We start from the raw sequence: 27,781 nt of genomic DNA on the forward strand, positions 1-27,781 counted from the left end.
GCAGCAGTCGCTGTTACTAACTTCGAATGAAAGCATTATTTGCATGGCTTGTAAAAGACTAGCAGCTAATTGGAATTATTTCTGACGATTTTTACTTTCTGGAAAGGAAATAATGAGTGTAACTGGGAAGCAGAAAGAGTAGAGTTGATATGCGTTGAGAACATTAACACTCCAGAACCATTGTTTGCAAGGAAATTGAATGATAGGACTAGGAAGAAAAGGGTGATTCTTTGTTTAACACACATGGGATTGAGCCTTTTCTATTGATACAACAATCTGTTTTAGCTTTGCAAGAAGCCGAAGCTCGATTTCGAGAAATAAAGCTGCAGCGAGAAGCCAAAGAAACCCAAGAAAGTGAACGTAAACCTCCACCATACAAGCATATTAAGGTAAAGTCTGAGGAAATTACACTGGATACTCAAAGGTCTAAGGCAGCACTGAAGAGGAAGAGCTGGGTGGCGAGGTGGGGAGGAGAGGTGGTAATGATGTGCTGGCAATTGTGCTTTTACAGCCGTGAGGCGATGGAAGTTTGCTTCCTTTGGAACATCAGCATTGCACAAACGAATTAGTAACCACTGTAATAACTCTTACAGTAAATTCAAGTGTTTTTAAGTGATGTTTGAACTATTTTAATGTATTATTCAGGTGAATAAACCTTGTGGTAAAGTGCAGATATATACTGCTGATATTTCTGAGATTCCCAAGTGCAACTGCAAACCCACAGATGAAAACCCTTGTGGCTTCGATTCTGAGTGCCTAAATCGGATGCTGATGTACGAATGCCATCCACAAGTTTGTCCAGCGGGAGAGCGGTGCCAAAACCAGTGCTTTACAAAACGACAGTACCCGGAGACAAAGATCATCAAAACCGATGGGAAAGGCTGGGGTCTGGTCGCCAAGAGGGACATCAAAAAGGTATGAATTGTTCCTGCAAAGCAGAGAACTGGGGACTTGGGATGTTGTCTGTGGGTTTGGTATATACTTTACTAGTGATACCTGGTATCTTTCAGGGAGAATTTGTGAATGAGTATGTTGGTGAGCTGATTGATGAAGAGGAATGTATGGCAAGAATCAAATATGCACATGAAAATGATATTACCCACTTCTATATGCTTACTATTGATAAGGTAGAGTATTTTACATTTTTTCCAGTATTTATATATAGCATTATTTTGATCCCTTTTCCTTCTGTTGATCACCTTGATATAGCACTCTGCTACTTTTGATGTTCTACAGTTTCATATATTCCCATTGTTGTATCTTCTGTGCCTGCTTGCTCCATTCTTTATACATATATATAACGCATCTCATTAGTTCTTACTGCGTAATGTGATAAAGTATGTATACAGGTCTATAAATTGTGCTTTGTTGCTTGAAATCAAGTACAGCAAAAGTATTTATCTGCCTAGTCTTGAAAGGAAGTATGATGTTTTAGGAAATAGTGATGATAGATGAATTACTGTTAGCAATCATTCTAATAGCATCTCAACAACAACAAAAATTCTCACTGGAGAGTAGTGTGGAATATAGTTGTGAAGCTGTGTCCTACATCGAGCATTTAATCTTTCTCACAACTAATCTGTCCCTTTGTTCGTAGCAAAACTAGGCTTGTGCTTCTGTGCATACTCCGTTCTGAAAGCAGTATCTATCTGCATTAGTAGCCAGCCAGCACTCCACAAATTGATTCTGCAGCAAATTAATCCAGCAGATGAATTAACACAGCACATTCATCCCACGTCTGTGGTTTTCTGTGCATGCCTCTGAGGATTTTGTTCCTGAGAAGGGGAGGAAAGTGGAGAGCCTGGACAATAGGGGATATTGATTGTATATATCGTGGGGGTATTGTGTGTGTGTGTGTATATATATATATTGTACTGCTTCAGTACCCACAAAGATACTTAGTTGTCTGTCAGTCCTGCATGTTCTTTCAGTCCTAATCACCTTTCTTTTGCTCGAGACTGTCCTGTTCTGTATTTCCACAGCTATTGTTTTCATTAGTCCTGTAACAGAGGAGTTCCTGCACAGGACTTATCACCTAAGAATCATGAAACCATGTTTCTCTGAACACATAAGTCTCTCACCTCTCTACTAAACTGACATACCACATTTATTAATGCTGTGCATAAAATAGCTGAACTGAACATGTATTTGGCTCATACTGATGTTAATAAATGCTCATCATGGTTCTATCTTACAGAAATACCCATGCACATGCAGTTAGAGTGGCTGGATGTACATGCATGGAGTCTTGACAATCATACATGTGCATTCTAACTGATAAAAATTAGTTAAAAGGAAAGTATAATAATATTTCATAAAGAAGCAAAGCTTTCTTAATCAGCTCTGCAAAGAAACGCAGTTCTGGCTATTTCAAGACTTTATTTTGTTAATGTCTGATACGCTTGGTGAAGGTAGAAATTAAAAGGCAATTGTATGTAGGGATGGGATTTTTTTTACTTTATCAAGAGCTTGTTTTTGCTTAAACTAGGCTGATTTGGGGAAAGAAAGCTGTTGAGAAACGGGTAATCTCTGCAGGTAATCATGCAGACACTTGGTAAATACCACAAAATTCAGTATTTGTAAATGCATCACAGCTTTGTGAATGCAAAGTAAAAGGTAAATGGACTGAGTCTGAGTTTTGAGGCTCTCTCTAGGGAGGGGGTTCTCTAACATTTCCACCACCGTGCTCACAAGAACACTTATCCTGCCATGTGGCTGCGATGGGTTCTGGGAAGATGTGAGCTAGAGCATGGGTATTGCTTTGGGAGTGTCACATTCCAGGCCACATGAGACACTACAGTTTTCAATACAACATGTACCATCGGTTTGCTCGTGTGCTTCCGGATAGCAAAGCCATGTCTGTTTTGAATGCAACTACTGAAATAATTCATGGATTTTTACTTTGTGAAGAGAAAAATCATTCATTCTGTTACTGGTTTGATCTCCAGGACCGGATTATTGATGCTGGCCCCAAAGGAAACTATTCTCGGTTTATGAATCACAGCTGCCAACCAAATTGTGAAACTCTCAAGTGGACAGTAAACGGAGACACTCGTGTCGGCCTGTTTGCTGTGTGTGATATTCCTGCAGGTACCTCAGCTTACGTTGCATCTGGTTTAATTCCCCAAATTAACCCTTTTGCACAGTTATGAGCAGGACGGTCATGGTTTAACTGGTTCAGTGCAAATATTCTTGTAGAGAACTCAGCACATGGAAGAGATGCTTTGTGTTCTGCCTTTAATGTTTCTTGTTAGCAAGTGCCATGGCTGCTTTTTGTTGCTTGCTTTAAGGAAACATCAGAGAGCCCCTAGTTAGTATCCTTGCATTCACTTTGTGTTGTAGAGCGTAGCTTTTGTTTTGGAGATCTTAGACAGTACTACTGCATCTTTTCAAATGAAGATAATAAACTTAAGGAATAAATGTAGGAGGTTGTTTAAAAGTATATATGTTCTGGTTTCTGTACAGAGATACATATATCTTCTATCTATAGCTATATCTAGCTGTTTAGATATTTAGATGTATATATATAACTGGTGTGTGTGTAGACCAGACACAGTTTTGTGAAGTCAAACCCCTCTGTTTTAAAATGTAATTGCATAAGACATGCTGTACTGGCATCTAGTTAATCATTGTCAGTGCTTATGAGCAGTAGAGGGGGAAAATCCCATGGTAATAGATCAGCAGTTAATGAAACAGTTAATGAAACCTGTATTTGTTGTAATAATTTTAATCAACTTCATTACCTTGTCCTTCATAATGAAAGGGTTTGTCTTATCTCACTCAGGGACAGAGCTGACTTTTAATTACAACCTTGACTGTCTGGGCAATGAGAAAACAGTCTGCAAATGTGGTGCCCCAAACTGCAGTGGATTTCTTGGGGACAGACCAAAGGCAAGTAATAGATCAAGAGATTTTGACAGGGTCTTGTCTACTGGCCTTGTTTTTCTTCTGGGATATGCGTTGGTGGAGCAGTTGTATGTTATGATAAGGGTCAGTGCTGCTTGAACAGAGCTAGCTGTCTTCTGAAGAAAAAGCTTACTGTTTCCCATGCTGGAAGATGGAAACATTGTTTTGACAAACATAACCTTGGTACTAAAGAATATGTCTTTATGCTGTAACAGTACAGCGGGAGATACTGGGTTTGGGAACACACCTAACTATAGTCAGTGAGATTATTCTGACATTGCAGTTTATATATCACCCATCTAAGCCTTAAAACATGACCATTTTGTTAAGATCTGTTAAAAAAAAAAAAAGAAATAGTTGAACTGAAGAATAAAAAATGTTATTTTTGAATGAAGAAAAAATGGTACCAGATTACACCAAGAAATTACCTGTATGATTTGTATCAGGTTAATTTAAAACCTGTAATCCATCTGAAGTTGATGAGGCTTCCTGAAGGGCTGGCATAGGAGTGCAAAGGAAGGTACAAGTGTATTTCCAAGAGAATATGAAAGGCTGCTGCACGTCCATGTGGTCCTTCACACTGCTCAGTATAAGGCACTTCAGATGGTGGACTTAAAGCTTCCAGAATTCCCATAGCTGGTTTCTGTTAAGGGATAAACTTCAGCGAGGTTTCACATAAGCTTGTGATCAATTTACACAGACAGAGGAAATGAAATGTTACAGTTCGGTTTTGCAGGGCTCTCTGCATTGGTAGGTAGAATGGGCTCATTTTAAAGACAGTAGGTATTGATTACGGGGGTGAAAGGGAGGGAATGACGGAAGGAATGTTGAAATGGGATCCAGAATGAATTTCTTATGATTTGGTGAAGGAAAGTCGAAGTGCAAGCAGCAGAATGTCAGACTGAAATAGAGATAAGGTTTGGTATATTCTTTCCAGGATTATGGGCACAGCTACAGTTCTGCTGTCCATTCCTCAAAGAGAAGTGGAGACTGGTTTTAGTAATACCAGCATGAATATACACAACTGAAAGAGAAAAATGGATATTGAAGTGATTGGTCACGCAAGAACAAAACGGGTGTAAATTAGCCACAAGTAGATTAGACTGGAAACTGGAAGACCTTTCTTCAGTGATAAGAAAGTGGAAAAGCTTTCCACTAAGAAGGGATTGCAGGGACAGGATCTGGTTTCAAGATGACTTTTCACAAGGGTCATGTGGGACTTTTGAAACACAGATGGGTATGGGGAGGCACTGGACAGGCCTGCACCAGGTCAAAATGCGCATGGTCTGCCAGGCATGACAGCAGTTTTTCAAGGTTGTGTAATAGTTTTCCTTTGCAAAACTGGCATTTAACAGATTTGCATCTTAACTCTTTCAGAATTCTTCCACTAATGCCTCAGAAGAAAAAGGCAAAAAGACCAAAAAGAGAACACGGAGACGCAGAACGAAAAATGAAGGGAAGAAAGAATCTGAAGATGATTGTTTCCGTTGCGGTGATGGAGGCCAGCTGGTGTTGTGTGACAGGAAATCTTGTACTAAAGCTTATCATCTCTCCTGCCTTGGTTTGGTGAAACGTCCTTTTGGTGAGTCAACTTGCCTCTTAAACTTGTGCTGAAACCTTGTCAAGAGTGTCAGCTTGAAAACACTGTGTTCCTATGGTGAGATCTTCATTTGTGCATCATGTAGGAGCTCTTCTTGAGTATGGAGACAAAATGATGGCCTTCATCCTGCCTCTGTGGCAAAATGAGCCTTTTGTTTTATTAATGTAGGTAATTGAGTACATCCCTGGTTGGAGCACTGTAACTCTATCATAAGCAAGTAGATTATGTGTCAGAAATATGTGAAGCCAGTTGAGTTCAAGCCAAACGAACAGCAGCAGCATCTGGAACGAGGCAAGTGGGAAAATGTAAGGGCAGCAGACATCAGGTTGTAGCTCCAGATAACAGATGAGTTACCTGGTTCCGGTCAGCCATGTCAGGTGGGATATGAAGTGAAGGAGGCAAAACCTTCCACCCCAAAAATAAGTAAAACTATGTATGGTAAAATGTGCTGGGGCGAAACAGCATCGGTAGGTAAAGCACAGCAGATATCCCTGAGCAAAACTTGCAACTAACAAGTGAGCGTTGTAGTGGTAGTCAGCAGTTGACTGGATGCTGGGATACTCTACGAGCCTGCAAGTTCTTTAAGATGCTACTGAGTAAGGCCTGAATAATTTCTTTTAGCTGGAGTTAACTGCTGTATTGAAGAGAAGTTGTCACATCTGCTACTTAGTGCTGTCTGTTGTGCTTTAGAAATATGATATAGCATTTTCATCTTTGAGATTAGCCCTGGTAGGTGCTGTCTCATCTTGCCTTGTCAGGAGTCATGTGTTGTTCAGCTACTAAAACACAAAGTAGCTTTAAAAGATGATGCCATGTTTTACTCCCCGCTGACGAGCTCTTTGTCTTTGATCACAGGGAAGTGGGAGTGTCCTTGGCACCACTGTGATGTTTGTGGCAAACCTTCTGTTTCTTTCTGCCACTTCTGCCCAAATTCTTTCTGCAAGGAACACCAAGACGGGACAGTACTAAATTCTATGTTGAATGGACAGTTATGCTGCTCTGAACATGTTCTCGGGGTGGATTCTGTTGAGACTCAGAAGACTGAGAAACCCCGCAAAAAACTGAACAAGTTGAAGCCTAAGAGAAAGCAGAGGAACAGATGGATGAGAGCTGAATGCAAATAGTCATGGACTGCAGTTTCTACTGCCAACACTATCTTGTAGATAAGTTGTGAATATGACCAGGGAAGGACACAATTTTACATATATTCTGTAAAGGATACATGGGGAGGGGGGGATTTTTTGTTTTGTTTTGTTTTTATAAATCCACTGAGCCAACCACAGCAGTCTTCTGCTGCTTCTGCACTGATATCGAACTGCATAGTTCAGAGAATTTCAGGACAAACCAAACTTATTACTCAGCATTACAGTTACACTTGAATTGTTACGAATGTAAAAGGTTCCCTCCAAAATACTTGCAGATTTGGAGGTAGGTTAAAATCAAACCAGGTAGGCGTAAACATAGGGTTTTTGAGATAGTATTTGTCAACCAACAGATGTTTAAAATAGTATATCCTTGAAAGAAGTTATTAGCTCGCAAGTCCTTTTAAGTAAGAAATGGCTTGGTCTGTGGTCCCAATGAGATTTGCTTGCCTTGTGTGTTTTTGAGCAAGTGCTTGAATGCCATTCATGATCCAGGTGCGTATCTCGCCATCACCACACACATAACAATCCGTTCGTGCTCTTAGAAAATAGCTCTCCAGTGTTGCTTAAACAACCATGGTTTTAAATACCCTTCCACCAAGAAATGTAGTGCGTGGTGGGAACGGCACACTCTGTACCAGAGAGGGGAAATCTTACATTTAAGAGATTTTTTTCTATACTGTTTTTTCCTGTATTTCATTCCAGTGAAATAGAAGTGACTTGATCTTGCAGAGCTGTACAAGTCTGGATTTAAAGGGATATTGTCTTGCAATCTAGGCCCAATACTCTAGGAATTTTATGTTTTAATAAAAAAAAAAGTCTTACAAAACCTAGTATTGGAAAAAATCACTCCATTTTTTTTCTTTTTTTCCCTTAATGTCAGGTAAAACACAGAGGCAGACGTTTCTTTGGAATGCTTGAAGCCCAAGCATTACACTTTGCGATAAGGCAAAAAATGCCCAACAAGGAACAAAAAGAAACCCCCGTGAATGAAACAGAAGGTGACACTTGGCTGAAGTGCAAAAGCTAAATTCAAACCAACTAATTAAAAGTGAAATAGGTTTTTGAGGAAGCACATAAGGAACAATTTAAAGTGAAATTTAGCCTGTTCCTTTTGATAACCTTTGTGTAAAACTGGCTACTTGACTTGGCAGACTGAAACGAGCTCTGCTCTCGACTATCTTATTGCCACTATGTTGTGTCAGCAAAGCTGTTCTGAATTCTTTGCTCCTGTTAGGTTCTCACACTTGCAGTGAGATGAATATACAAGATTTAGTATTGATGGAAATAATGTTAGAACTAGGAAAAAACGGTAAAGAAAAAGGTCTTTACCTGTTTTCTTCCCAGTGCATGTCATTGGTGTGTGATTAGGCAGTGTTACAAGTAAGTTTTGACTTGTGCCATTGTTATCTAGCCTACGTAAACACAATGTGCGCCTTCATGTCCATGTAGTAATTTGTGTATGTTCTAGCTTAGTTTGCCTTTAATAGTGCAGAAACTCTGCGTAGCCCTTTTGAAGATGAAGCCTTGCTATATCATGAAAGTGTATGGGGTTTTTTCCCCAAAGTATTTCTTCAGGATTTGATTGCAGATTTAGTTTTTGGAATTCTTGAGATCCCCATTTGTTCCCAACACGTAAAAACTTTGGTTTTATTAGAAGAGATTAATTGAAAGAGGTTTTAAATGTAGCATTGCCCTATCCTGAACCCCTTGATTTCTATTTTGTGACCAAACTGCTTTGTTCTTTTAAGCAATTTTTATAAACACTGTTGGAAGGTTGATTTTTTTTTTTTTTTAATGATTTGGAAAAAAATAGCACAATTCCAAACAGGGAGAAGTGTTCCATGGTTGTGTTTGAAAGTGGTTTGCCAAGCCTTGCACTTACGCTAACTACAGATCAAGATTTAATTGATTTGGAGGGAAACCTTCCCTCTGCTACAGGTATTTGTTACACCCGGGCTGAAGCATAGGCCTGTGCCTAAAATCAAACCCAAAAGCTGGTATTTTGTACATGTCTCTGAGTTTTGAGGGGAGGAAAGTGCGATCAGGTAGTAAAGCAAGAAAGGTTTTCCTCATTGCTTTTAAACAAAATGAAGGAATTTGATGGCATTGGGACCATTCTTTGAATACTATACCATGTAAGGAAGGCTTTAGAAGAATCCCTTTAAATAAGTTATTATAAAATTTTACCTTTACATTCCATTGCTTTTACAATTTGTTAATTTTTTTTTAGTTGTTTCGTTGCTTTTTCCTCTTCATGTATAGGTGTAACAGCTCTGGCACCCTGGAACAGTTATGCCCCAGGTCCTAAGAGGCAGATACCCACTTCCAGAAGCCACCGTCTCATAGTTACCAATGGGCACAGTAACACCAGCTGGTTTACGATCGGTCACGGAGCCTACGACTCCCTGCCTGCCTCTCAGGTGGGCTCACAAGCACATTTAGTACGGCAGGATGCAGGACAGCCGCCCGCCTTGGATCTGTCTGTGGGTAAATAAAGCCCTTGGCCTTCAAAGCAACCCCTCTCAGCGCTCCTTTCACAAGGTTAAATTTACACAGACAGATCTTAGCAAGTGGCTGTTTGCCCTCCTGCTTCCTTCTACCTCTTCTCTGCTCTTTACTACTCAACTCTTTGGGCCAATGAAGGCTTGCATCACTGAGACTGCAAACTAGGAGTTTGCTTTGGAGTTGCCGGGAATTCATTCCATCTGCTGATCACATAAAAGAAATGTGGATCATGTTCTCCCTTAATACGTACTGACCGTGTAACCCCATGAGCTCAGCGAAGTCACTCAGGTGGTGAGCTGGTAGAACTTTAGTTTCCGAATCAGGAAGGTGGTTTTTAGGTGTCTTTTCATGAAGGCTTTTGTTACCTTACGCTGCAGCACTGGGAAAATAGGCTGAGGTTTTGTTAAAAAGAGAAGACAAAAATTGTTTCACTGTTTTCCTTCTCCCCCTGTTCAAATACAGGGGAAAATGACCTTGAAAAATTAAGCTTTCTCATGATGCCACTCACTCAATACATTTTAGCATTCAGCAATCTAAAAGATTTTCTGTTATAAATTCACCTAAATAACATCCAAATATGGCATAATATGTGGGATTAAATTATGTACTTAGTGTCTCGCCCACCAAAGTAGAAAGATGTCTTTCCTTTTCCAAACCTGGTACATAACAGCCAAATTCAGAGTTTGTTGTTCTTTTATCAATCACATGAGCAAGCGTGGAACCAATTTTCAGTTGTCTATGTTAGATGTGTTTTCATACAGTCTAGGAGGAATAATCAAATTAAATGTCTGTTTTGTTCAATAGCTTCGTGTTCATGGTCAGTTTTTAGATTATTTTTAATTTGAATTACTTGGAAAGCAGAATATCTTGAAAGACGTATTAATGGGGTTTTCCACATTGTTGAGTCACGTTATTCCATGTCTGACTGCTTGAGAAACTTCAGTGTCTTATTAAATATTAAAATTTATTCCTAGTTATTTAAGAAGTTGCTAATTCTTTTTTTTTTTTTTTTTGTAAAATGGCTCTAAATAATTATTTTTGCACCAATTTTTTAAGTTTTTAAAAGTCAGATGATACATAGTAGGCAAGAGTTTGGCAGGGAGGGAACTGGTGGTTGTTCTTTCATAGTGAAAACTTATACTTCAGGGCTTCCTAAGAGACTCCATGGAAATCATGTTTTAAGCTGAATGGAGGTGACACTGACTGTGCTTTGGCTTGTGTTCACAGCATTGCTTATCGCACAAATATTGACACGTTTTGCAGTCCCGTTTTTCCCATTACAGAGCTGTTTTCTGCAGCTCTATAATTTTATAGACTTTAATGCCTCTGAGCGGGAATCATACAGTCCTACCAGTTCAGTTCCTTTGGGTTCGTTTAGCTGGTGCTGCTCCTCCTTGATCAGGTCTGAATGTGACTGAGTTCTGCTCTTTAAGCCAGGTTTTTGCTTGGGTCTGGTTTGACTTCATGTGTGCAATCTCCCATGTCTGACAGCAGCTACATTTGGGGCTTTTAAAGAGCATTTCAGAAAATTGCTTTGATACTAACAAACAGATTAGTGTTGTGCTGAGATCGTCTGGTGCTGTACATCATGACCTTGTCCTTTTGCTGCTCCTGTCATAAGCCACATATTTTTGCCAGTTGAGAAACATAACGCCTGTCTAGTAAATCAACATTGTGAGGGAGACTGTTGCTGTGCAGCAGTTTGGGGTATGTTTATAGGTACTACCCGTGTCGCTGCTGATCCAAATTAGAATCACAGATTGGTTCAGGTTGGAAAGGACTTTAAAGCTCATCCAGTTCCAACCCCCTGCCATGGGCAGGGACACCTTCCACTAGAGCAGGTTGTTCCAAGCCCCTGTGTCCAACCTGGCCTTGAACACTGCCAGGGATGGGGCAGCCACAGCTTCTCAGGGCAAGAGAAGACCACAAAGGACAACATACCTCTCTTCTCCTCCCTTTATTCATCTGACATAGTTGAGAGAGAGCAGAGAACTGATGCGTTTTATTATTGTTGTTACAAATGCAGTAACACCTCCCCTGGGGAAAGGAGAATGAGCATCTGGGGGCAGCAACCACTTAACCCTCCACCAGCTGAGTTACTTCAGCTGACTGCTGCTGCAGTGAAAGACTAATGTGAGAAGTAACACCTGCTTCCACCTCAGTGCATGTTCATTTAATAGATCTTTTAATAGTAGGTACTATTTTTACTAGCACTCGTACAGCTGGTGAGGTACAGTGCTGTGATGAAGGGTCAGACGTGGCTGGTCTGCCTGGAGTTACACATATGCATTTCAGTGTAGGAAGAGAAGGAAGGCAAAATGGTGGGAAGGTTGAGAGACCCAAGTTACTGATTTCTTGGAGCAGTTGAAACTGGCTCCGTTACAGTCTACGGGCATTTCTGAGAGCCTGGAATGCTGGTGAGACCTCAAATGGCCATGAGGACCAGGTGCGGAAAGCTAAACATCACTGTGAGAAAACACAACAGGGAAAACAGAGCAAACAACAAGTTTATAAAGAGAAGATTCAACCGACCACACAAAACACCTACACAGTTTGAAATGAGCCCTGTAACACACAAACCACATCAGTTTAACCAGATGGTTAAACTGGGCTGGCTGCACACGAGAAGGCTTGGAGTGCCACAGCTCTGCCCAGGGCAAACTGGTGCAAATAGAAGTGATGCTCTCCTGGGTGGGAGGTGAATCAAGCATCAGGGATCAGGGCAAGAACGCTGCATGGGCACTTAAGCAATGCGTCTAGTACAGCCATATCTTCCGTGGCTGCAGTGTGCTGCTCAGTTTGGCTCCAAGGGATTGCCACAGCTTCATGTCTTACCAGTGTGGCTTGGTGGAGAAAAACCAATTCCTGTGTGGTTTGCTGCAAGTTTTGAGTTGTTTTGGTAGCTCTAGTGTAAAGCACCACCTTGCAGCAGGAAGTAAAAGGGACATACTTGTATAGGAATCAGCCATTGTCCTAATTGCACGTGTTTTCCCACAGCTGCAGGGAAGGGGAAGGCTTTGCAATCCTTTTCCTTGACTTACCCTTGCTTAAAGTTATGGCGAAGTTTGGAGAATGGGGAAAAAAAATGCTTATTCTTAAAAGGAAGCACATTCATGTTAGTTCCTGCTCAGGTGGGAGCGAGTGTTGTATCACAGGAACCTCAATAACTGAAGCAGTCAATCCTCACTCTGTTGAGCTGACTTGAAACAGAGAGACAGAATTGGTTTCTGGTTTGTTTTTTCCCCTCAGGAAAAGAGAAAAGCATTTACACTTGTGAATGAAGCCAGTTACTGAAAGGGGAAGTCCTTTTCCATCGGTCCATTTTGGCACAGCAGGCAGCCGGGCTGGTTAGCACAAGTCATCACAACTCAACAATGGAGTTTTATTTCTCAGCACTTATTTTACCTATACAGAAACAGGTTGCTCATGGTTAAACATCTTGCTCATACGCACACATCTGTATTGTCCCAGGCCCTAGAGAAGCAGGTGCTTGCTGATTGCATGTGCTGGGTGCTTGCTGATTGCATGTCCTGCACTACCAGCCAGCATAGACTGGCTCTGTGTGCTCAGTGCCCCCGTAGCTTGTGTGTCGTCCTGAGCCTTTGGGCAGCAATAGAGACTTCAGCAATTTCTTGCTATGTTCTGGTGTTCTTCTCAGAATTATTAGAAACACAGCAAGGATGGCACCTGGAAGGTAAGGAATGGTAGTTGTTTTCAGATGGGAAGGTAAAACTTCAAGCGATGGTTGCTCAAGGACTTCCCAGCTGAAGTATTCTGGTAAAATAAAAGGTTTTCTCCCCTACATACACAGCACACACCAAATGGGTTTGGCTAGCTAGAAAAATAAATGCTAAACTTAAGCATTTCAGCTTTACTCTGGAAGCTGCAGGCAATAATGGCAGATTTTAATGAAATCATTCAATGACTCACTTTCTGACCCCGTTTACTCTCTGCTCTGTGGAACTGTTATTTTCCACTTGGCATCCTCTCCATTGCAGATCCTACCAAAGGGTCTTTCTGAGGAATGAGTTTGCCATGTGCAGGACTTACACCAAGGCACAAGAACTAACCTAGATTAACATCGGGACTGTCAGGAAAACTTACTTTTAGCCTGGGCATAGACATGGAAATAACTGGCAAATACAAAGTACTGCGACGTTGTTTGTTTCTTTCTGGCAGAAGCATAATCAGGGACAATTGATCTTAACAGGAGAGCACAGATCTGTCGCTGTGATGCACCATGGCCAGACAAACAAGTCCAGATGGGGGCTGCATGAGCACACAGCCTCATGGTAAACAAGTGCTCTGTTAGACCAGCCGTGACATACTCACAGGTTACTGTGCAGGCTGGTTCCTTTCCCCTCTTCATAGCGAGCTCTGTGGCAGGCAGGACCTCACTGAGGAACGCTGTTCCATGACCCTCAGACTTGTTTATCTGAGATGCTGGTTAATGGCCCGTTGTCCCTCTGTGGACAGGCTTTTCATATGATTCAGTTTAATCTATTTTTCCTAATTAATACTTGCTTCAGACGGCGTCTGTTGCGGCAGATTTTTGGACTACAGCCTGGCACAAGGGGTTATGGGCCACTGGAGGAGCTTTCACAGGGCTTCAAGCCACAGCTTGCGAGAACAACCCTTGTTGTTCTCACTCCCACCACTCTTCAGCCCTCTGGAGATGAGCAGTCACGTAGTGCTGCCACAGCTCCTCCAGACAGACCTTGCTGTCCTTTTCTCCTCCTGTGCTTCCATGGAGGTGCCAAGAGAGGAGTTTGATGAGAACGACTAGCACTGCTTTGCTGTTGGAGAAGCAGCTTTGCTTTCCTTGTTCATTGCACAGAATAACACATCTATTTTATCCCCCCTCCTGCCTTTTAATAACAGAGAGCTGGACGGGAGGCTGGGTCTTCAGGAGACACATAACTGTTGTGCTTAAAACACAGGAATCCATGGATATAAGGCTGTATATGTAGTCGTATCTATGACTTTGAGATGAAAATCTTGTGCCAATAGAGCTAGTCATGTAAGTGGCCCTCACAGTGGGGTTTCTGTTCATCTGCCTGTGCACAGGAGATGAGTCCTCTGCCCAGCTTGCTTGTCTGCCCGTTTGCAATCCACATCAGTAACAACTACTCATTTGCATCATAACTTATCTCTGATTAAACCTCCCCTAAACTTCGCTTAAAGAACTCTTATTTTGCCCCTTGCTACAACTACAAATGCATAGTTGTTGTTTTGGAATGAGTATTCATAGTGCAGCTTCCAGGTAGCAAAGCTCATCCACCCACTGGCTTAGCCTAATGAGCCAATTACAGCAGGGGAAAAGGGGTGCTCCACATGCTCAGTAGGTGCTGATTGTCCATTCTGTTGGTTACAAGATGCCCTACAGCATTGATACAACCAACAGTGCACAAACTGACAGCACCCTGTCCTGCTGGATGCTACAGCAAGAGTTATAGAGGAGGAATGCTTTCAGGAAACTTGAAGTCTCATACCAAAAGGATATTCTCCCTTTTCCTACTTTTGGGCAGCCAAGAAATGCCTGATTTTGGGGTCCATACACACACCAAACATTCAGCATTACCCTGGCCTTTCCTCAGAGCAAATACAGCAGTATCCCTCCTTCCAAATGCAGCAAGGACTACCATCTGCACTGAAAGGAGCCAGAAAGTCCTTTATGAGAAATCCAGGTTTCCAGAAACATGAACCTCACCATCCAGAGCGCGCTGCTGGCACAACATGAAGGCGCCCAGCTGCAGAGGGGCATCTAGTTTTACCCCTAGAAGACAAAGACCAGCAGCACTTACCTGCAGAGCAGATGGCCAGGAGAACCACCATGAGGGGGGTGAGCTGGCAGGAGTCCCCTGCCTTGTAGAGGAAGACTTCCATGCAGTACGTCGGCTCAGCACTGCCCGAGGGGCAGAAGGCATCGGGAGGGCACTTGACCGGGTTCACATCAGGGCTCTGCCCAAGAGAAGAAGTAACTGAGCAGCAACAAACAAGGGGGGTTGCAGAAGGTAACTCGTGTGAAAGGAGGTGATGCTTCAGCATTGGAAATAACCCAGAGATGAACCTGCCATCATTAAATCCAACCTGCCTGCCCCGGTGGTGTCACTCAGAGGAGGTTCAAGAGCAGGAGGTGTTGTTATACACCATGTCCGTACAATCCCCCTCGTTAATGGACACACCATCCTCTGACATTCTCCTAATAGGCCAGTGAGACTGGCATAAAGCCACACTCCTCGTGTCATCATTATAACCATCTCCCTCCATTAGGGCTCTGTCTGTGTTTAAGGAAAGAGGCTCAGATAAAAAAAGGTGTTAATTGAAGCATACTTAGCAATATTTGTTAATTTGGGCTGTTTAATCAAAACAGGCTGATGGGGACTCACGGGGCAGAAGTGATTTTCTGGGCACAGGTCACAGCTCTCCTGGCCCTGCTGCAATTGGTATTCTCCTGTCCTGCAGACCGTGCATTTGTTGTCCCTGGGACCTTTGAACATACCTGAAACAGCAAATAAGCACAAAAATTAAGACCTGGGACTAGACCCCGGGGCCTTTGCAATTGCATGTGGGTTATTCAGCTTCCAAAGGCACAATGAGACAGGCTATTAAATATTTCACGTGCATAACAAAGGCTGAGCCTGGACTTTGGTCCTTGCTCAGTGGCAAAGGAGCAGGACAGAGAACAAACAGGGCTGGAGGGACTAAAGGATATCTGGGGCTAGATCTTGGCAAAGGGAGTGTGAGTAGAAGTACAGTGGGAGATGGGTTTAGCAGTGAGCTCTGGCTTTAAAGCAGAAGGTTGGAGCTGAAGGTCAGCAGCGTTTCATCCCCTCTAATCCTGGATTCAAACACCTTTTCCAGCTGTTTGAAACTCACTGAGCAAAGTTTAAAGCACAGCTCCATTTCCCGAGCTTTGTGGGAATGGCGGGTCACAGAAGTCCCACATCTCAAAGCGATAAATGCTCTTCTGCACGTTTAAAACACAACTTGACTGCAAGAAATCCCTGGTGCTGTCTCTGAGCGGAGACGCAGCCACCCATCCATGGCTGTGGGAGCGGATGGAGGGCTTTGCCCTCCCACTGCATCACCTACTGTGGATTGGTGTTAAGATAGTGATGCAAGGAGCAGAGTCAATTCCTCCCCTTCGCCACATCCTCCATCTCTGCAAGTCTATGGGTTCATCGGCGAAGCAACCACCACTGATGAAGATAAGTGTTTGCTAGAACCCGATGGAGCCGTGGCTTTTGGCAGCCCTGCCATGTGGGTGACCAACCCTTCCTCCAAGCCATTCACCATGCTGGTGGGAACATGTGGCATTGGCACAGCCTCCGACAGCAAGTCCTCGCAAACTAGGAAGGGCCAAACCCCTGCTCCAGCACCGCTCCATCCCTGTGAGGGCAGTGGTGCGCTCTGGGTCAGATGGGTCTCAGGATGAACCCCTCCTGGAGCTGAAGCTGTGTGTTCCCAGTGGGGCCATGCAGTTACCTGGCGGGCAGGGCACACACTGCTCCGATGCCTTCTGAAGAGCCTCTTGCCCCGCAGGGCAAGGCAGACACGCTGGGCAGCTGGTGGTGCTGGGAAGGGAGAGGAGGCAGAAAACACTGGGGACAAGCACTGAGACACCAGCCCACCAAAACCAGCTCTCTCAGCTGTTTGTTTGCATGAAACCTGCAGGAACTTCTATCCCAGAAGTGGCTATTCCTTAACAAACTTGGCTGGAGCTGGTCAATGAGCTCCTTGAAGGGGGCTGAGAGAGAGACCTGCAATGAGCTGCATAACCCCTGGTTCCAGCCTTGTGGCAGTTTAATCAAGCGTCAGCAGAGACCTGCTCCATAACACGGGATAAACGAGCTCAAGGTGAGGTTTATACATGTGGGTATAAACCCCACAGCCTCCGTGCAGGCATCCCTACAGACAGGGTGCAGAGCCCATTGCAAGGCACGCACCAGCACCTCTCCCCTCCCCAGAGGTGACAGCTTAACCAGGGCAGTTTAGCTACTGCCTTTTGCACATCCCAACTCAATAAACTGATACCAGCTCAGCTTCACTCTGCAGAACCCAGCGCGATGCTCAGCTCATCCCTGTGCTGGTATCAGTCTGTTTACCAGTGGTGTGCAATGAGGGGCACCTCCGCATCCTCACCATACCATCCCTCTGTCCCCAGGGTCACTCCCTACAGCTGAAGGGGCAGGTAACTTGCCTTTGGCCACTACATTGCTGCTTCTAGCTCAGTGGCTATAAGAACCACCCCGCTCCCTGTCCACCTCACAGCCAGCACCACAAGTACACTTCTTACTTGCAGAACGATCCAGGCAGGCAAGGCAGACAGAAAGCTGCGTTTTGCTTGGAGCTAAAATAGCCTGAAAAAGAGAAGAGAAAGGTTTCAGGATCTTTCCTCCACCATCACTGCCCCAATTCATTGTGTATTTGCTCATCTCCATGTTGCAAGCAACCAAATAACTCCCCGTGACACTCTCACATACAAAGCCCTGCCAGGGAGACAGAGACACCTGTCAACATTCCCAGCACAACAGGTTGAACTGGAATGGAGCTGAAATAGGTGATCCTTAAGGGAGCCTACAAGAAAGCTGGAGAGGGACTTCTGACAAGGGCCTGTAGTGACAGGACAAGGGGGAATGGCTTTAAACTGACAGAGGGGAGATAGATTGAGATTGGATATTAGGAAAGAATCAAATATGAGGGTGCTGAGGCGCTGGCACAGGGTGCCCAGAGAAGCTGTGGCTGCCCCATCCCTGGCAGTGTTCAAGGCCAGGTTGGACACAGGGGCTTGGAGCAACCTGCTCTAGTGGAAGGTGTCCCTGCCCATGGCAAGGGGGGTTGGAACTGGGTGATCTTTAAGGTCTTTCCAACCCAACCCATTCTATGATTCTATGATCCCAGTACCAACTCTTGGGTATCCCCAGCCCAGGAAGTCTGGGGTTCATCTCCTTCCCCTCCAAAAGGGAGGACACAAGACCCACCAACCAGGCTCTGCTCAGCACAGCAACCCGCTGTTTGCTCTCCCTGCACCACCAGGACCACGAAGGGCAGGAGGACGCATACAGACCCCTCCCCAAAGCACAACCAGGAGTGAAATGCCCCTGGTGTGGGCAGGAGGACAGGCAGGACCCAGCTTCTGAGTCCTTGCCACACTTAAAGGAAACCACTAAAGGCAGGAGAACACGTCGAGTTCAGGTGGTTTTGGGAAGGTGCCTGACAATGCATGACCCAGGTCACTGCAGCAGGTCCGGATGGGACAGAATTAAGCTGCCTGTGCTCAGAGGAGCTGAAGTGCCACAGGTAAGATGTGCCTCATGTCCTTCAAACCAGCTCAGATTAACAACCACCAGCAGAGGCTGCGGCAGAGCAGGATGAAAACAGAAATCCTCCCTCCCCCTGCCAGGAAAAGGGAACATTTCTAATTCATGGTTGTGTGATTTAGGGGCCCCTTCCACAGACTCCTCTGTGTTCAGATTTGCCCAGTAAAGGCAGCAACACACTGCAGCGATGCCACCAGTTAGACTTTATTCCTTCCCAGACTTAGCAAGTGATAGCCAAGACGTAGGTACCAGCCAAAGAGTTTGGTGGGTGGATGTTCACAACAACAGCTGTGTATGCATGAGGAGCACTTAATCTGTGTACAGAATAGCTGCTGCGTTGCATGTGCTAATTAGGCTTTTGCATAAGTAAATGCTGGTCTGTTTTGAACACATCGTACCAGGCTCGTGTTGCATTAGCCAGGTGCAAAGCAGCTCACTGAAAACCCGGGTTTTAATGTCTGGGCAATAAGGAGAGTATGAAACTTAATATTCAGACTGCAGAAGAACTGAAAACAAAGATGGTTTAGACTCATTTTTGCCATTAAAAATAGGGGAATACTTTATTTTCCTGAGACCTTGTGCCTTAACTGAGTTTATCATAAACCTTCTTTCCTTCTGGAAAAGGCTTCCATTGCAGTGTTAGCGCAAACATTAGCTTGTTGCAAACAGAAGCATGACTCCAAGATCGGTTCTTTTCATTTTAACAGAAATGTCAATAACAGAACGGGAAGAGATCTGCTGTTCCATTTTTAGCCCGCACAAAATAACCTGTTTACTCTTCAGTGCTTTCAAGTTACCTGGTAATTGCATCTGGCCGTGGGGAAAACAGCATCACGTAGCCTGATGGAAATGCACTTGGATTTAATACAAATCCTACCTTTGTCGCAGGCTCTGCAGGCTGCAGCCCCAGACTCATTAGCGAAGTGGCCAGGCGGGCAGGGAAGGCATGTGGTGCTCCTTGTGAGGCTGAGAGAGAAGGGAGCAGAGGTGAGCGCTGGGTCAGGTCACCCCAGCTTCTATCCGCTCAGAGGAGAGAGCAGAGCGTAACTCTTTGTTTCACTAACAAGCCTCAAAATAGAGTAATTATAAAGCAGGAGCTGAGGCAGAAAAACAACAGTTTGAACTCGCCTGAATGTTAAAGGTCCACTGAAGAAAAATCAGGTTGTTTTGTATTATTAGAGATGCCTCATGCCCATGGGCTCTATGGTTTCTGAGCCTGAATTCTAGGTCTTGAGATATATGTTGTAGCCAGGCTTAAAAACCTTGGTTTAAGGACAGGCTTTTAAATGTGCGCTTGGAAATGGAATTGAATTGGAAAGGTGCTCGATGTTCAGCATCCATCAGCAGTTTTAAAAGGAGCTGCTCCGTTGTGCAAAGTCAGGTCACTCAGGAGTTGAAAAAAGGAGCTAAACCACAGGCAGCAGTGTGAGAGAGGCCTGGCCTTAAGTAAAAGGACTGTGGGAAAGGGGATGTGGTGTGTTAGATCTCCAGGAGGAAGGGAATGAAAAGAGGGAGAGAAAGGTGAAAGCTGTTGCATTCATCACCAACAGAGCCAAATCCCAGCACCAAGCATGTGGGTGTAAGAGTTTGTTATCGTACTCAGGGATGCTTTGGAGGAAAACAAGGACAAACTCTTTAATTCCTTTGGAAACCCCAAAGTGGAGCAAGATTTGTGGGGAAAAAACACCTCAATTGGAATTATAGCAAATGCTTTGCTTAAAACAAGCTAACACGGGGCCTGCACCAGTCAGAGCCTCAAGCAGAGGCTCAGGGAATGCTGGATCCTCCAAATACAACAATGTTAAATGGTCCCATTGGAGGGGTTTGTTCCCTCTCCCTGGGGCTGATCCAAATGGAGCTGCTCTGCGAGGGACACGGTGGTAGGAAGCTCTCACCACCCCTCCTGTCCCTGCAGCTGCCCCAGGGCCAAAGGACACCGGTTGATTGCAGCAGGTATTGGACACAGCAAGGGAAAAGCTGATGGGAAATGGTGAGAGCAGCACATCCATGTGTCCCCACAGCCAGAGGACACGGGTGCAGCGTCCTGGTGATGAGGATGTGCACTGCATGAGGATGTACAGCATCCTGGATGAGGCAGCCTGGTGAAATTGCAATGCTGGGCTTCTGGCTGGGATATCGTGTTAGCTTTTTCACACTGCATCAGCCAAATACATTGCTTTAGGTGCCAGTGGCTTAAGTGTGATGAGATCCCTTGGAGGCAACAAAATAGGGATTGAGAAAGTAATTGGGCAAAGCACAGAGATGAAGCCAATTGGCCAGAGGCAACCTAGAGAAAAGCTGAGGAAATGAACCCACACCTCACTCCCAAGTGTCCCCCCATCACAAAAACAAACATATTCCCTCCTAATACATACAAAAGACCATGGGATAAAAAAGAAAGGGCAGCCTGCAGGGAGCTTGGGCCGCTGCTTGGCACAAGGATATCCACACCAGGGTTTCCTGGGGAGAAGAATTCAGCAGTGCTTCAGAGGCACACACCTTCACCTTGTGCTTCCCACCGGGAAACAGCCCTGGAAGCACTTTCCCTATGGCTGAAAGGAGGAGATCTTGCTGGCTGCAAAGTGTTTTGAGGAAGAGCATCCACCACCCCGTGCACAAGAGCTCAGTCACTTACTTGGTGTAATGCCCCTGCGGACAAGGCAGGCACGATGGTTGCCCACTCTCGGGCTGGTAGTAGCCCCGAGGGCAGGAGGTGCAGGCACTGGGGTCTGTGCACGAGCCCCCTGCACAGCACGAGCAGCTCAAGGCACCTGAATTGGAAGAAGAAAACCAGGATCAGGATTGTAAGACTTGACATAAACCCCTGTGCTCGCCAGGGCAGGTCACTGCCGTGAATGCAGATGTGTTGGGATCCAACCGTTCCGGCAAGGCAGTCTTAGAGTGAAGAAACTGTAATATCCATGCTAATGATGCTGTTGTGCATCATTAGCAAACTGGAGAACAGCTGTAAGATGATCTAAGGTCTCAAGTCTGTCAATGTGGATTTCTGGTAATTAAGATGACTGGGGTTTTCTGTCTTAATTTGAGGGGTCAGGAGGGTGAGTTTTCCATCTAACACACAAACAAAAAAGGAAGGGGAAAAAACCCAAAGCCAAAACATATTTCTTTGGATTACTGATAATTTAGGCTTGCAGGAAGCAGAATTGAAGAGTAAAACCCCAGAGCAGAGCATCTGCTTAAAGCAGCAACAGCCTTTCTCTGAGCACAGGTACCACGGCATTCCCACCAGACACAAGCTCCAGCCCTCTCTGCTCCCAAAACAAATCCCAGTGACGCAGGGTAATCACATGGGATTTTTGCACACATCGGTCCTGCCACACCACCACTTGCCCTTGGTGCTGCAGCAACCACACACAGGCAAGAGGAGGCAACCCTGCGGATAAACATCCTGCATATGAGGGAGGTCGGAATTAACTCCTGCCCTCTGTGGATTTACCCTAAAGCATCAGAGATTCTGATGCTATTCCTCATTTTCAAAGCGCCCTGCAGTGGGGGAAATGAGCAAAAAGTACTTTAGGGATTTATTTGGAATTTTTTGGGGGTGGGTGCTGGTGTTTACAAAAACACCCCAACCACATCACAACATAAATAACCACTGGAAAAGGTGACATTATGCACTCCTGACCACAACAGATTGATTGGTTAGCTTCTCAAGCCCAAGTGAAAAGGTTGTTTCTGTATCAGAGATAATCTTTCTAATGTCCAAGACAAATGATTGGAAGCTGCCTTGTATTTGCCACTGTACCTCAAAACGACATCCTCCTGCCAATAAACCAGGTTGTGCTTGTTACACTTTGTGCCACAACCCTGCTGCTTGTTCATCCTACTGGAAGACCCATATGCAGCATAAGGCCAGCAAAGGACAAGTCTTTAAATTCAGACAGATGCAATGAGTTAAGTCCCACTCACGCTGCCTGACCTCTGACACAAGAGCCGCTGGTTACACCACCCTTGACAAGTCACTTTTGCACCCAACACAAGCTGGGCAAGCAGGGACTTACCTTCATTGGGAAACGTCCCCGGGGAGCAGCGGGCACAGGCTGTCACGTTCACTGTGCTGCAGTTCGAGGGCTTGGCAGTGGTGAGGGATGGAGCTGCTGATGAAACCCCAGGAGATGTGGTCATGCCTGGAGGAGATGCACTGGTGGATGCGGCCATTGGTCCTGTAGGCACCTGAGAGGTGTCGGTGCTGCCAGAGGTGAGGACGGTCACATCCATGGTGGTGGGCACAGTCTGAGCAGGGAGGGTTGGAGCAGCAGATGGCACTGCTGTGGACACGATGGTGTTTGCAGTGGTTGATGCCACCCCAGCTGAGAGCGAGGCAGTGGCATTTGATGGGGCAGAGGCCGTGGTGGTGGTGGTTGCACTGGGAGGTGCTGGGGTTGATGCAGTGGGGGGCCGGGTGGTGGTTGTCTGGCCTAAAGCAATACCTAGGAGAAGAAAAGACATCATTAGTGGCCAAAGTATTGTTATTCCTTTAACAGAGGCTTCCCACTTGGTCTTTATCAGCTGCTTAACCTGTGTATCCTTTTTTGATGTCCAGAAACTACCATCTGCTATGGTCCACTACAGAGCAATACAGAAGCAAGGAGGAGAACACTGGCAGCATCTGAGCATCCCTGGCACACGAGAGACTTACTGAGGAAATAAATTAGCATGTCCATGAGGCCACAACTTCTGTCTAGCAGGTCTGACTCTCCTAGCTAAAATGGTGTGAGAATTGCCTGAAACACTCAGTTTTATTAGCAACAGTTCCTTGAGACAGTTTACCCTAAGATCTCCTGACAATCTGATTTAAGATGCTTGTCAAGTAGCTGCATGGTTTATCCCATCTCATTTAGAGGGATCAGCAAAGAAAAGTCATGGGTTTGGGATTTTTTTTAAGCTGTTCTGGAGATACATCCAGTAAACAGAAGGGAACCCGCAGGCCAAGACTTGCTTTGATTCTGAAATCCCCTGTCGGAGTGGGACAGCTCTAGCCTAAAAGTGTTATTTCTGCAGTTCAGGTTGTTTTGCTGTGCTACAGCAGACTGAAACTTTGCCTGCCGATGACTACAAGCACAGGGGATGTCTTTCAGAGAGAAGAGACTTGTAAAACTAAACATGAGAAGCAGCAAGTTGGTTGTAATTTAGCAGTGTGGTACTGAGCAAAGGAAGCAAACAAAAAAGGAATAAGCAGCTCCTGCCACAGCAGCTTGGGTCAGACACTCAGGGCAGGGATTTACCCTAAAGTAACTGCAGCTTCTGAAAACTTCCAACTTCATAGAGCATCAGTATGTGACTGTGGCTGATGGTGTGGTGCTTACGTGCTCTTCCAACCAGCACACCTCTGCTAAGCCTCCACAGCAAGAGGAGGCTGAAACCAAGTGGCCATTGGCATGGGAAGTAAAAGGACTACTTGAAGAAATTGCTTTATGGGTTTCAAGGAGCGCAAAGAGCAGAGCTGACACCCGGCAGCAGGATGTGGGCGAGGAAGGACATGAGCAGGGTGGGAAGCTGGGGGCTCAGAGGGGCTGTGCCATTGAGTGGCTGCAGACCCATAGGTCCCTGCGGGGTTTTTAGAATCATACAATGGTTTGGGTTGGAAAGGACCATAAGATCATCTAGTTCCAACCCCCTGCCATGGGCAGGGACGCCTCACACTAGACCATGTCACCCAAGGCTCTGTCCAACCTGGCCTTTGATTTCTGTCTGAATTTTGGCTGCACCAGCCGAGGCCAGGCACATGGGTACCAGTGCTTATCACCACCATGGTATGAACAACAACAATATGCAGACCAAGCTGACTAGTAACTCCAGTTAAATTTCTACAGCAAGCTCAGGACTCTGAATAAGAGTCGTTATAAGTTGTGATCACATGGAGATGGCTTGTTGGGAGCATCCCTCTTATCGCATACTGCCTGCTTTATACTCCACTGAGTGTGAAAACCCATCTTTTTGTAACTATTGAGTAAAGCAGCAGACAAGCCCCCATCCATTTGGGCCACTGCCCATGTTTTCTTACTGTAGCCCCCAAAACAGAGATGCTGAATGTAACAGTGGTCATTTTGTAGTGTATTTGTTTGCCACAGGCCCAAATCCAAGTGACCTGGAGATGCCAGCCTTGGTCCTAGGCAGACAAAACAGCTCTGCAGTTCCCTACCTCGGCCATACCTCCACGCGGGACTGAGATGTGTAATTCCCCTCATCTGACTCACCTGCCTTAAGGGCTGAGGTCAGTCTGCTGCTCCTCTGGAGCCTGGCAATGGGCTCAGTTGGTCTTGAGTTTTATTAAACTGATCTTAAGGTCAACACCAGCACAAAGACAAGGGCACTGTCAAGTTCTGCTGGGAAAAGCTCTCAGGATGACTGCTGGGATCAAAGTCTGATCTCCCACAGGGCAGCCTGCCCCCTGTATTTGCTCCTCTCTGCCAGCCAGAGATGCTGCAGGGGATGTAGACACCTCAGGCTGCACACAGCTGGGTGAATCTTGTTGTTTGGTTGGGTTTTGTTTTCGTGCAATGCTTTGGCACGGTTTTCACCCCAAGAGCCTCCAGGATGCCAGGAAGGTTGCTGAACTCTCAGCTGCAGAGCTTCCCTTCCTGACTTACAAGGCCCATGGCCCTGCTGCAGTGCGAGGCACATGGACATGGGCTGGGAACTCAAAATGCAGAAGCGGGGTGGACACTCCCTTGTTTTAGTTCCCTCTATCTTGCACAACTGCACAGCCTCTGAATCCTGAAACTGCTTCTTCGAGCCATGCACAACACAGCCAAGACAACAGTTACACATCTAAGGGAATCATAGAATCCCAGGTTGGAAGGGACCTCCAGGATCAGCTGGTCCAACCCTTCCAGGCAAAGCATGTCCTAGAGTAGATGCACCCTGTCCAGCCGAATCTCAAAAGTGTCCAACATTGAGGAATCCACCACTTCCCTGGGGAGATTACTCCAATGGCTGATCTCTTTGTGAAGAGTTTTCCTCTTGTGTCCAGTGGGAATCTCCCCAGGAGCAACTTGTGCCCATCACCCCTCGTCTTTTCCATGTGACTCCTTGTAAAAAGGGAGTCTCCATCTTCTCTGTAGTCACCCTTTAAGTACTGAACATGGTGGTAAGGTCTCCCCTGAGCCTTGTTTTCTCCTGGCTGAACAAACCCAGTTCTCCCAGCTCAGGTGAAGACAATCACCATGTTTAGTAAATTCAACAGGTCAATAATTGGCCCATGAAAAGGAGATTTTACCCAAATGGTTTAATTTCATGAGTGCCAGACTATGGCTGGTACCTGGTTACGGGCTCAGGCTGCCTGGGATGCATGCAGCTAAGGTAAGGCTCGGTGGGTAAGTGCTCTGAGCAGTTCTGTCTCTTGCCACGCAAATTCAAACTGTTCTAGCAGGGCTGATGGGTTCATACTCCAAGAAGGGAGGTGCCAGCGGGGCCCCTGGCAGCCTCCAACCCCAAAGGGACATGATCTGCAGTGCAACAAGTTTTGCAGATCCCACATAGCACAAAGTACTAACTATAAGAGCACAGATTATTTGGGGTTTGATAGCGAAGCAGTGCAAAAGCATGAGAAGAACAAGGAGAGCAGCAGGCACAGGCATGATTATGCAAAACATTCTGGCATTTTTATATATGCTCACTCTCTTAGAAAGACCCAGTTACCAAAACACCCCATGAAAGCAAACATATTGCAACATCCTGTTCCATGGAGTTCAAGATAAAGCCATGAAGAGGCCACTGCAAATCCTCAATAATCAGAGTAACAGGGCTCCATTTTTCTCCTTTTTTTCTCTTGTAAAAGCAAGTCTTTGTTTACCACATGCAGCCCACTTCCAGCACTGCCTATCTGTCAACACTCATTTCCTTTCCTGCCTTCTCCCCCTGCCCTCCTGCAGCACCCTGAGATGGTGAAGCCCAGTGCTTTCACACACCCATCACGGCTTTACCCACCTCTGTTTCTCCCAAGAGAAGCACCACTTCAAGAGGACTTACCTGTTAAACACGCCATGGTTAAGCTCCAAAGCAGAGGAGAGGGCCAGGCACTCATTTTTCCCTGAGGAGTAAAACAGCTTGTCAGAAGGCAAGCCCAGCAGCTAATCTCCTACTCCCAAGTGTTTATCCTCCTCTGGTTTTGTGCCCAATATCGTCACCTGATTCTGATCATGCGCCTCAGTCAAGTCAACCTCCCCTCAACAAAGGGGGGTTTTATATCCAGAGACTGCAAGAGGTCTTAAGACATTACTGGCCTTCTCAAAGCGCAGTGCAAGCTAAACACTGAGCACAAGAGCAAATCTAAGCCTCTTCTTGCAGCGTGCAGGCATGAGCATAAGAGAAGTGTCCTGGAGGAAGTGATGGGCTCACAGAGAGGAACGGGCAGAGCCACAGAGGAGCCCTGTGCTGAGCTGCTGGCCAGCCCCCTCTGACCACATCCAGTGAAAGGATTTCATCTTTTAGAGACCCAGGATTTCCTGCAAGAAGGAAAACAAGAAAAATAACCCCCAAAAAGCCTGTGGTTCAAAGCAGCTCCTGTTTTAACCGAGACCAACCATACCCTAACCAAAGTTCACCCTCTGGTGCGTGTAGAGCTTTTTCAATCACTGTTCAACTCCCCCTTCATTGCACCCAAAGCGTCAAACTTGATGCATCAAGGTGCTGTGATCAGGATCATACTCAGCAATCCTGTTGATGCTGATTTTAAGGTGAGGACATTAAGTTTAGTGAGGTCCCATCCCATTTTCTACATGTTACCTGGGGCTATCGTGCTCTAAGGCCAGGTCCACCTGCCTGTGCCCATGCTGCCCAAGGGGATAGATGTCCCTGTGGTTTCCTCACCTTGCAGCCTCGCTTGGAAAGGTCCCCCCCATTTCCCTCTGTCCACATCAGTTAGGAATCAGCATCACCGAGCCTCCACTGTGGTAGAGGATTTCCTTTTGCATACACCTGCATATGGAAAAAGAAATCCTCATGAATGTCACATCCACATCTCATGTATGTCACATCTTCCCCCAATTCAGGGAACAGCTGGCTACTCATGTAGGATTGGGGATGTTCCACATGCAGAGCCCCCACAGCCATGTGTTCAGTGGGCAGATCAGGCACTGCCATGCACTGCCCATGTCTTCTGTGCTCCAAGATCCCCCGTGGGGCTCAACATGGTGAGCCACCAGTTAGCATGTTCTAACCCAAACCTTCCAGCTTCCCTCACAGTAGCCCAGGTAGGGTCAGTTTGGCATCACACATAGTGCCCCAACAGCACCATGCTGCTGGGGTGGCTACTCCCCAGCGTGGTGTGTTTGCTCCCC

The 27,781-nt window shown here is 45.5% G+C and overlaps 2 protein-coding genes and 1 non-coding gene across 6 annotated transcripts in view; 2 read left to right on the forward strand and 1 right to left on the reverse strand.

Moving 5' to 3' along the window:
• The window catches only part of NSD2 (nuclear receptor binding SET domain protein 2), a 75,378-nt gene extending 65,245 nt beyond the window's left edge, over nucleotides 1–10,133 (forward strand). For all 4 annotated transcript variants that reach the window (XM_030492816.2, XM_030492819.2, XM_030492817.1 and 1 more), the window contains 7 exons: nucleotides 286–389; nucleotides 646–915; nucleotides 1,011–1,127; nucleotides 2,949–3,090; nucleotides 3,785–3,891; nucleotides 5,284–5,488; nucleotides 6,362–10,133. In XM_030492816.2, coding sequence (XP_030348676.1) covers nucleotides 286–389; nucleotides 646–915; nucleotides 1,011–1,127; nucleotides 2,949–3,090; nucleotides 3,785–3,891; nucleotides 5,284–5,488; nucleotides 6,362–6,630 — 1,214 coding nt within the window. In that variant the 3' untranslated portion in view covers nucleotides 6,631–10,133. The remainder of the gene's footprint in view (nucleotides 1–285; nucleotides 390–645; nucleotides 916–1,010; nucleotides 1,128–2,948; nucleotides 3,091–3,784; nucleotides 3,892–5,283; nucleotides 5,489–6,361) is intronic.
• LOC115611079 lies at nucleotides 2,684–2,814 on the forward strand. The gene has a single exon (XR_003992453.1).
• Nucleotides 10,134–11,643: 1,510 nt separating the features above from the next.
• LOC115610809 (mucin-5AC-like) lies at nucleotides 11,644–26,869 on the reverse strand. The gene is made up of 9 exons (XM_030492828.1): nucleotides 26,472–26,869; nucleotides 22,502–22,930; nucleotides 21,115–21,250; nucleotides 19,357–19,445; nucleotides 17,456–17,519; nucleotides 16,645–16,733; nucleotides 15,546–15,658; nucleotides 14,961–15,117; nucleotides 11,644–12,843 (listed from the first exon to the last, which is right to left on the reverse strand). Exons 1-9 carry the CDS (start codon nucleotides 26,524–26,526, stop codon nucleotides 12,692–12,694), a joined length of 1,284 nt encoding a protein of 427 aa, XP_030348688.1. The 5' UTR covers nucleotides 26,527–26,869; the 3' UTR covers nucleotides 11,644–12,691.
• Between the last annotated feature and the right edge of the window lie 912 nt (nucleotides 26,870–27,781).

The sequence above is a fragment of the Strigops habroptila genome, chromosome 7 (genome assembly GCF_004027225.2).
Source record: "Strigops habroptila isolate Jane chromosome 7, bStrHab1.2.pri, whole genome shotgun sequence".
Taxonomy (NCBI): domain Eukaryota; kingdom Metazoa; phylum Chordata; class Aves; order Psittaciformes; family Psittacidae; genus Strigops; species Strigops habroptila.